The 9,433-nt window shown below is 40.3% G+C and overlaps 3 protein-coding genes and 2 non-coding genes across 6 annotated transcripts in view; 2 read left to right on the forward strand and 3 right to left on the reverse strand.

Annotated features, from left to right (window-relative positions):
* si:dkey-109j17.5 (zinc finger BED domain-containing protein 6) overlaps nucleotides 1-4,867 on the reverse strand; it is a 6,838-nt gene extending 1,971 nt beyond the window's left edge. The window contains exons 1-4 of one of the 2 annotated variants that reach the window (XM_014018126.1): nucleotides 3,691-4,867; nucleotides 3,278-3,523; nucleotides 1,108-1,367; nucleotides 414-1,008 (exon numbers count right to left, since the gene is read on the reverse strand). In XM_014018126.1, the coding sequence (XP_013873580.1) occupies nucleotides 414-1,008; nucleotides 1,108-1,367; nucleotides 3,278-3,523; nucleotides 3,691-3,957 (1,368 nt within the window). In that variant the 5' untranslated portion in view covers nucleotides 3,958-4,867. The remainder of the gene's footprint in view (nucleotides 1-413; nucleotides 1,009-1,107; nucleotides 1,368-3,277; nucleotides 3,524-3,690) is intronic. The other variant, XM_014018131.1, reaches the window with a different exon arrangement.
* vma22 (vacuolar ATPase assembly factor VMA22) lies at nucleotides 4,752-7,647 on the reverse strand. Its single transcript, XM_014018170.1, has 5 exons — nucleotides 7,429-7,647; nucleotides 6,970-7,073; nucleotides 6,786-6,895; nucleotides 6,515-6,703; nucleotides 4,752-5,082 (listed from the first exon to the last, which is right to left on the reverse strand). The coding sequence occupies exons 1-5, from the start codon at nucleotides 7,546-7,548 to the stop codon at nucleotides 4,871-4,873; spliced, it is 735 nt and encodes a 244-aa protein (XP_013873624.1). The 5' UTR covers nucleotides 7,549-7,647; the 3' UTR covers nucleotides 4,752-4,870.
* Nucleotides 7,648-7,918: 271 nt separating this feature from the next.
* Nucleotides 7,919-7,990, reverse strand: trnae-uuc (transfer RNA glutamic acid (anticodon UUC)). The gene has a single exon. It is a non-coding gene; the product is annotated as a tRNA-Glu (tRNA).
* A 112-nt stretch (nucleotides 7,991-8,102) lies between these two features.
* The window catches only part of ebp (EBP cholestenol delta-isomerase), a 3,424-nt gene continuing 2,093 nt past the window's right edge, over nucleotides 8,103-9,433 (forward strand). The window contains exon 1 of the mRNA XM_014018183.1: nucleotides 8,103-8,161. The gene's annotated coding sequence lies outside the window, so the exon portion shown is untranslated. The remainder of the gene's footprint in view (nucleotides 8,162-9,433) is intronic.
* Nucleotides 8,424-8,495, forward strand: trnah-gug (transfer RNA histidine(anticodon GUG)). Its single transcript has one exon. It is a non-coding gene; the product is annotated as a tRNA-His (tRNA).

A 9,433-nucleotide genomic window follows, 5' to 3' on the forward strand; every position in this document is an offset into this window, starting at 1 on the left:
TATGTTCGATATATATACTGTATACATATATATTTTTTTTTTCTCCTGCCTCCAACTCCCACCTGGTATATTTAATTGAATTAAACATACAATATGACCCATTAGTTTTCTTTATTTAGTTGCTTTACTACCTACCATTATATAAATGTAATTATACTGAATTGGATTATATGAAATGAGATTGGTTTAATTGGACAGGATGGGACAGAACTTGATTGGTTTGGTTTGGACATAAATAGATTTAAATTTCAGCTTATTTGCTTTTTTAAGGTGTACTTAAAAGTGTTTATTTTTTTGTGTGTGTTTTATTATATGATCCCAAATTAAAGAAAATAATTGATGAAATGTTAAATATTACCCCCCAAAAAAACATGAATCTGTTATTATTACAGGACTTTCAAATGATCACTTGCCTTGAGCTGAGCGGCCCAGTCTCTTGAAGCATCCAAAAYATTTCCCAGTCCACCACTTGTCAACCCATCAAAGACCTGGCTGAGTTTCTCAGGTGGGACAGCTGAGGTAATGTAGTTATAGAAACATGCTGACTTGGCCAGGGTAGAGGAGATCTGTGGGCAGGAGCACAGTCCCTCTCGAACACACTGCTCCAGAGAGCGTGAGAAACAGTTTACCCGAGAAACTCCAAAACCYTGCTCCCACGACTCCTCCCAGTCTCCTTCCTCTCCGCCAGCACCATGGCCRTTTCTGATCCCTTGCTCTGCATCGTTCCCGTTATTGGCCATCTCTGTGTTATCTCCAACCTGTCCGTTATTGAGAGCAGGTGGGAACAAGAAACCAGGGAGATAGCACGGCCTCGCCGTTGTCGTTGCCAGGAAAGGGTCTGCCACGACACAGAACGCTCTCCCAGACACGCCGTGAGATTGACAGACTTCATCAAATTCTGCGAGCACACGACTGCCAGAGCTTCCACCGCTCAGTGGGAGGCATGCCAGCAGAGCTGAGCGGATCCGCCAATCAGATGCAAGATAATGGCAGGTGACACCAAGATACCTAGAAAGAAGAAGAGAGAAGTGACTCTAGAGAGAGGGATTTTTTTTTTTAAAAAAAAAGGTCCTGATTTGCGGTTTGACATTTCGTTTACCACCTCACCCCGAAGTGGTTTGAGTYGAGCTGCTCCAAAGATCCAGGCTGAGACTGAGGGTCTGAGCTGATGCCAAGGCCTGACGGGTCGCCAGCTGGGCCTGGTAAGCATAGGCTGGAAGAAGCTGGCCCTGAATGTAGTGCTGCGGCTCAGGAGTGTAACGGGGCTCCAAAAGCTGAAGCAACTCTCTGAAACCTTGATTTTCCACTATGGACACTGGCTGCAGGTCGCACACGATCATCTTAGCTATCGCCTCAGAGATCAGAACCTGCAGGGACAAAATAAATAAAAAGAAGACAATCAAATTTAAATGATTTATTTTAACCAGGCAAATCCCTCAGAGATCCCAGAACTCTTTTTCAAAGKAGGCCTGGGCCTGAAGGCAACCTGTTGTATATGTTTTTGGGGTGTGGGGGGAACCAGAGTACCAGGAAAAAACCCACGCGAGCATGAGGAGAACATGCAAACTCCACACAGAAAAACCCCAGGTTCGAACTGGGGATCAAACCCAGGACCTTCTTGCTGTGAGGCGTCAGTGCTAACCACTGATCCACCGTGCTGCCAAATCACGAATCGAGCCATGTTTCAGACCTTGAACATTATAACTGACAGAAAACAAACTTTGTTACACAGACAGTAACTTCAATAGATTAGCCTCGTTAATTGAGTTGTGTTTGACGACCGAATGCAGAGATTTTATTTGTACAGTAAGTCCACGTGATGTCTGGACAAAAGTACAATACCAATAATACTGCTACATAACACAACATGCAGATGCACTTAGGCCTCATGGAAAATACAGTATATGTCAAGTCTGAATATTTTATAAACCTACTAAAGCCTAAATCCCTTGCTGTCAGTGAGGTACAATGCCTTGATTCAGTCAGAGTAAGGTAACAAAACAAGTCGATTGTATCCTTGATTTTCTTTGTGTTTTATTTTTCTTCTTTGTTTGGTTAGTTATGTTTATAATCTAGACATTTTAATAAAATCACAACAGTTATCATGAACGCTGTTTGCTAAATGCATGTTGTTTAATAAAACACTTTTGTCACATTCAAGTAAAATAATGTTTCAGCATTTTCTTTGTTGCTAATCTATAGTTAACATGGTAAAACCAGCCCAGAACTGTGTAGAAAGACAAGGCTAGTCTATAGCAGTGTTTCCCAAAGTTGGGGTCGGGACCCAATTATGGGTCATGAAGCACCTTGGATAATCTCCAGAAATCAATTTAAAGGGTAATAAAATAATCGCTGATGTAATATTTTCCCTATAATTATTCCAAAAACACAAAATAAGTAAAAACAAGTATTTATATTTGTGTATAAGCTGTTTAGATTGCCAAAAAGCCTGTGTTTTTAGGGTTATTAACGAAGTTCATGTACTCAGACCAGTAATATTTGGGGTCACAAGTTTTTGCCATGGATATTTCGTGGGTCAGAAGACAAAACGTTTGAGAACCACTGGTCTATAGTATACTAAAACACTAAAATTGCTGGCACCCTTAAACAATTTCAATCTTTGCCAAATTTGATTGACTCGTCAAACCCAAGAACCATCCTGACCATCCTCTTCATGAGACTTGTTGAAAAACAGTGTCTTCAGTCGGAGGCTTCCTCAATGTCGTACWACAGACAGCTACAGAAGATCTTTCCTGCCCACAGCCATCACCATCCACAATAACTCTTTAGTTAAATGAGTTACAACAACATCTAATTTCCCTCCTGGATCAATAAAGTATTTTTGAATTGAACTGAATTTAGTTGGGTCTGACTGAYGGTCATATTACATGTATGTAAAGGTACACAACACATTAAAACTGGACTGTTGTGGAAGTCTTATCTGTTCTCTCTGCACATCACATAATTGGTAATATTATCTGTAAAATAAGAAAGTGAAGTACATCAGTTTGCAATTTTTTAACTCTTATATTGCCAAAGTTTTCAAATGACTGTTTTACAAGAACAGCATCGTGGAATTTTGGAAATTCTTTATGGCTTTTGGTTTTGATGGGGCACCCCTAGATTTTTACTGGCCCCCAATCAGAAAATTCTGGACACTGGATGCAGGTTATGCAAAAAGCAAATGGGCCTTAGATGGGGAGAAAATGGATGTAAGGGAAGACGTTTCATTGCCATTTGTAAGGGTTCTTAAAGTTCGGCGGACTGTGACGGGTACCTGACGTGGGTCATGCCTGTCAAACTTGGTCAGCCCTGCTGCTCCAGAACCTCCTCCTGCGCCTCCCTCCAGGGTCCCCACTCCTCCAGCACCTCCTGCAGATSCTCCACCTCCAGCTGACACAGGGAGAGTCAGGCGGGGGTTTCCTCCGGTGGTGGTGAAGCTGTGCAGGCAAGCAGAGGAATAACCCTCTCTCTTCATATCCTTCCTTTTCACAAAGTCATCATACATAGCAGGGTGTTTACGCTGAACGAGACAGACACAAGACAAAAACATTGTTMAGATTAACATGATCAACTGARAATAACTCTCCCAGCAGAGAAGCAACAGCCTATTTTTTATGCTGATTCAATAGAGAAAATGCTGTAGATGTTCCAAATGCAGATGAGTATTAAGTTAAATGAAAACACTACCTTGAGATGAGTAACGAAGTTGGACGTAACGCTCCGTTTCGCCTGGATCCTGGTGCCACACGCCTTACAATTGGACTCGATTTTGCCATTTTCGCCTTCGAAGACAATATTAAAGTAATCCAGAATGGACACCTTCGAAACTGACGCCATTGGAGACGACGGCAGCTCCTCCGCTCCGGAATGAAACCGGGCAAGTCGCGACGAAGATCCGGGGAAATAATGTGAGGAGGAGTCAGATGATGAGGAATCAGCCTCAGCTCCGATCATGAGCGCAGGCCGGCGTGTTTACATCCCGAGCCGGGGGCCGTGACAGCAAAACGCTTGTAGGACTCCTAATAAACAAATGGCAGAAATGAAATCCACGCATCCGTAAATCGTTCGCAGACGAGAGGAGCAGCTGCGGGTGGGCTGGAAACCTCCGCACCACTATCCTGAGGCCAGCATTCGAGCCTCCTGCGCTCCGAGCCGCAAGTGACGGGGGGCATGCAGACTGGTGGGTCACAGCTGGACCAGGAAGTAGGCCTACGAACTCACGGGACGTTCGGGTCCAACATCGAGTTTTCCCGGTAATGTTCGGCTCTTACCCAGCTGATCGGATGTGACAGTTTCCAAAAGGACCTGAAACATTATTTTTTTTTTTGTCCCTGTTCAATGAAAGATAGGCAGTGGTGGTTAATAAGAGTTTATTAACATAAAAAGTATTCTGGCATTTATGCTTTTCTGCCAAAATGTAGACAATAAATTGCTTATTTGTAGCTACTTTTGTAAGAAATTAAACATGATTTTGTCTCACTTTGCAAGCGTGTTTTGACGTTATTTTAAAAATTGCTAGAAACCATTGAGCTGGGTTACCAAGTGGCTATTATGATCCATGCATTTATCACTTCTAGCTTGTTTGATCTAATTATTGATCTGAGAACAAATAAATGAAGGCGATTCGAGCAAAATTCTTTCAGATATTTATTTCATTTGTACCAGCCATTTTCTGAAAATGTCCATGCAGGTTAAGCTTAATGTTAATATTTCTCTCAGTTAAAATCTACTGCACATACAATATTACGACAAGAAATATTCACAAATTTATTTTGAAAAATAGTACAAGGTCAAACAGCTGTTTACAAGAAATCACAAGACAGAAACAACAACATTCCTGAAAAAAAAAAACATTCTTGCTGAATTTTTATTCCTCGTTATGTATCGACTCGATTGCTGACAGAATTTCGGTGTCCTCTTGTTTCGATCCAGTAGCATCTTTTGGGTCACCCCCGTCGCCAGCAGAGACTTTGGATTGTTCTCCTGAAGTGACTTTGTTTGCAAAGCCATTCCTCAGCTCCTCTCTGGTGTTTAAAACTGCAATCTGAAGTGCTGCAACCTCAGCAGAAAGCTCTATTACTGTAACAGGACAGACAGCAGAATGGTAAAGTAATTTCATTAGTGTTAATAAAGTAATCGTTTATCCTGAACACAAGCATTATCCTTGTGAAGTTCTAATTAACACTTAAATAATATACCACTTTTGAACATGTTTTTTTTTTTTTTTAGTTTATTATAATGTGTTGAGTTCCTGTGTCCTACTACTCTTTTACACCCACTGTGGAACTGCCTCTCTTTTTTGGACAACTTTTTTTTTCCTCTCTTTTTTTTTTCCACGTTTGGAGAACACGTGAGTGAGCACGCTCCGGTTCTCTAAGTCATAAATGTGCAGTACTCGTTTCTGAGTGCGAGGTTGGAACCCGGAAATGGAGACACGTTTGGCCGACGCTGGACCTAGGAAATGAGTGGAGAGGGGGCTAAAGTGCAAAAGCCTGTAGGTCTGGAAGGCATCAGTTCCAGGTTCCTGCAGTGCTGCGCAAATCAACTGTGTGGACCAAACATCATAAGAGCAGCAACTACAGGCTGTTTGAAGCACTGTGAGGATCATGTTCTTTGATTTCTATAGTGCTTTCAACACCATCCAGTCAGGACTTCTGAGGGACAAGCTGGAGCTGTCAAGAGTAGACCACCATATGTCCTAGAGGATACTGGACTATCTCACTTGTCGCACACATAATGTGAGAACACAGGGCTGTGTCTCTGAAAGGCCTGTCTCTGTATGGGGGCCCCTGCAAGGAATGGTGCACTCATGACAGACTGTGGACTCAGGACTTTAAGGACTGATCAGTGCTGCAAAATGCTGCAAAACCAAGGAGCTGGTGGTGGACTTCCACCGATCCACCTCACTAACACTGGTGAACATCCTGGGAGAGAACTCACAAGTACCTGGGTGTTCACCTGAACAATAAACTGGACTGGACTCGCAGAAGGACTCTGGCTAAAATAGCATCAACACTTCCCATCCCACGCATGAAGCTGCTGCTGAACCGGAGAACTCCTTCAGTGACAGACTGCTTTATCCGAGGAGCACAAAGGAGCATTATCATAGATCCTTCCTCCCAGCAGCTGTCAGACTCTATAACCATCATTGCTCCCAACAAACTCAATAAGTGTTTACATCCCTGGTGGCATCTACACAATCATTTGCACTGGTTTTACCCATTTTAAACAGCACATCTGTTCTTTTTTCTGCACTGATACACTGTATTGTAAATAGTCTGTTGTGATTGTTTTTAAAGGTTCAATATTATCACATACACATTATGCACATTTTAGAAAAGTGATTATCTCTCTCTCACTATTATTATTATTACTATTATTATTATTATTATTATTAGTAGTAGTAGTAGTAGTAGTAGTAGTAGTAGTAGTAGTAAGGTGGTGCTGTTAGTGTGAATTCTGTTGTTTTTTTGTACATTTTTGACTTTCAGTTGATTGTCTAACATCATACCTTGCTTGAAAGATGACTGTGCTTGTCTAAGAGGCTGTGGTACCAAAATCCCAAACCACTTTAGAGGGTCCTGCTGAGGATTATGGTTTCCTTTTCTGACCAGGTCTTCATCATGAGTTCTCTCTCCACTCACATCCTCACTTGCCTTTTTTTCTCTTACATTTTTTGTCTTTTTTCTTTGTCTGACACCTGCAAGAACAATAAAATTGGCAGATTGGTAGTCTGGTAGACAGTGGACTTTAACATTCTCCATTCGTAGTGGACACATCACCTTCTTGAGGTCCAATTTCCTCTAAGGATGTGTGATCTTTTGTAGACTCTTCACCACACTTTTGTGTAGACTTGTCTGTGCAAAATACCACTTTACCKCTGTCTAGTGTTCTGTAATATACAAACATAAGCTGTCAGAAATTAAAATGCACCCATAGCAGCATTTGTTTTTTTGCAGTCCTCACCTAACATGAACACGAACCAGTGGATCCATCTCATGTGCATACTGAAGCGTGGACACCTGCTTGTTTCCCATTGAATACCGTGCCTTACTCATGGAAAACCATCCCTAAATGTTTTGAGAATAACAAAAAATACAAATACAAGTTGTAAAATAAAAAGCTGCAGATCTCTAGTGCAGGAAAAGAATCAAGTCATCAATTGCAGTAATATAACAGTAACAGTACCAACATTTTTTAACATTTTATTGTTTTAACATATAATAAACATAGCAGTAATCATATGCATGTTTTCTCTCTTTTTTATTTTGCTAGTTGATCACATTTATTATTTGTTCCTAAAAGACTGTTCTTCATTATGATTTTAATTAAGTTGTAAGCATTCGCAAATATACCTAGATATGATTTAGCTATATTTGCTATAAATATGATATAGGATGCTAGGCTGTGTATAGCATGGCCGACCTGCTCGATGAGGGAATTGAGAGTTGCCCTTTTCTTCTCCAGTAGCTCAAGCTGGTCCATAAATTGGAGCAGTTTTTTGTCCAGTAAGAGACAAGAGTCCTCTTCTTCTGACACACCCATGTTGGCTTTTTTAAACAAGAGAAATTAACAGCGTGTGTCGCTCGAGAACTCCAAGCTAAACCCTTCTCAAAAGGACGCGTTTAGCTTCCGCATAACGTCATGTGAYTCCCAGTCACGTGACACACAGACGTGCTACTTAATGGGAACGAATGTCAAAGAAAGATAGGAAGTGGAGAACATTAGAAATAAATGAACACTTGATCGATATTATTATTATTATTATTATTATTATTATTATTATATGGCAATAAAACGCGACATATACATACGTGAAATATCTTAAAGTGCTACAATGAAATTTCTCAAAATAAAAAAGAAACCTWTTGTCAGAWCAGACTAAATAACGATCTGCAAATTTAAAAATACAGTGTTCCCATACCGGGAGTCGAACCCGGGCCGCCTGGGTGAAAACCAGGAATCCTAACCGCTAGACCATATGGGAGCTGTGAAGTATATATCCAAGCAGATGTATTTGTGCATCAGTTCTGAGACAAGACGGACATCTGAACATGGTGAAATGGACCTAAAGATGGACGGGGTGATAACAAAAGATGCAGAGAACAGAGTTGGTGACAGTGGCGAACTCTGACGCAGGAAATAGCCAAACGAARAAGTAAGTTACATTTCCATGGTTCAAATAATATTGTGCGCCACCTAGCGCTAACTCGTCATTGATTGGMGACTTATCATGTCAATGTAATGATGAGACGGCTTTTCATACATTAGGAGTGGGAATAAACAACTACATTTTTCTTCAATTGCATTTCGTCAAACTGTATGCTGAAATTACTACATTTAWCCCTACGCAAAGAGGGGAGGAAGCCTATCTTCGTAGTGCTTACTGTGGCTGTGTCATTCATGTCCACCAGTAGCGCGCCGTGATCGTATAGTGGTTAGTACTCTGCGTTGTGGCCGCAGCAACCCCGGTTCGAATCCGGGTCACGGCAGGGAGTGATCCCTGACACGGCTTGTGTGGATCTTTTTTTTTTTTTTTTTCATTAAATAAGGTGTTAGAGTTTTTGAAACAATACAATATTTTTTTCTGTAACTGCAAATGCAAACACCACGATTTGTAACCTATGTGCCCTGCTTTTCTTACATTTTTACTTACCCCTAAATAAAGTCCATTTGTCAGTCACGATTAATTAATTGTGCCAGTCATATTTTTTGGCTCGCTATAATATGAATAATGTGAATATCATAAAAAACTATGGATATATTTAAGGTGATTTGCATGCTTGATTTGGTTTCAGAAATCAATTAAGCTATGTTAAAAGTATAAATACAGACTTAAAGTAGTTCCTCTCCTGCAAATATTTTATGTATCCTGAGATTAGGAGTATTTCCTAATCTGAATATTTGAAATCCTCAATCATAAATCTTTTTCTTTCTTTTTCTTTTTTTCCTTATAGAAAACAATGCTATAGGAGCGATTATTTCTCATCTTCAGCTAATCTTTTCTCATTGTGTGATGTTTGCTCCATAATTTGCTGCTATTTAACTGAAACCAGTTTTTTTTCTCTTTTTTTTCTTGAAATGCTTCGTTTGTTTCTGGAAATATTTTCATTACTGAAGCATTGATCGACTTCTGAGAAGTTGCTGCAGCCCTCAGCCTTTTCTACTGAAAACTGGGACGAAGCATCTGAAATGTTGCTTTAAGTTACATGTGAGGAGCTCGGTTCCATTTGTTCTGCTCTAAAATTCTATAAATAAAATTAAGACAATAAGGCACAAAATCTGAAACTGGTTGTATTGTTTCATGCTTGGATGGAACTGAGTTGCAATGAGTTAAAAACTGAATATGGGTTTAATTTCTTATGAAGGAGTACTCTAAAGATAAACTTGATTTTTGATCTTAAAATTATATATGTATATATACAGTATA

Source organism: Austrofundulus limnaeus, unplaced genomic scaffold, assembly GCF_001266775.1.
Source record: "Austrofundulus limnaeus strain Quisiro unplaced genomic scaffold, Austrofundulus_limnaeus-1.0 Scaffold3, whole genome shotgun sequence".
Taxonomy (NCBI): domain Eukaryota; kingdom Metazoa; phylum Chordata; class Actinopteri; order Cyprinodontiformes; family Rivulidae; genus Austrofundulus; species Austrofundulus limnaeus.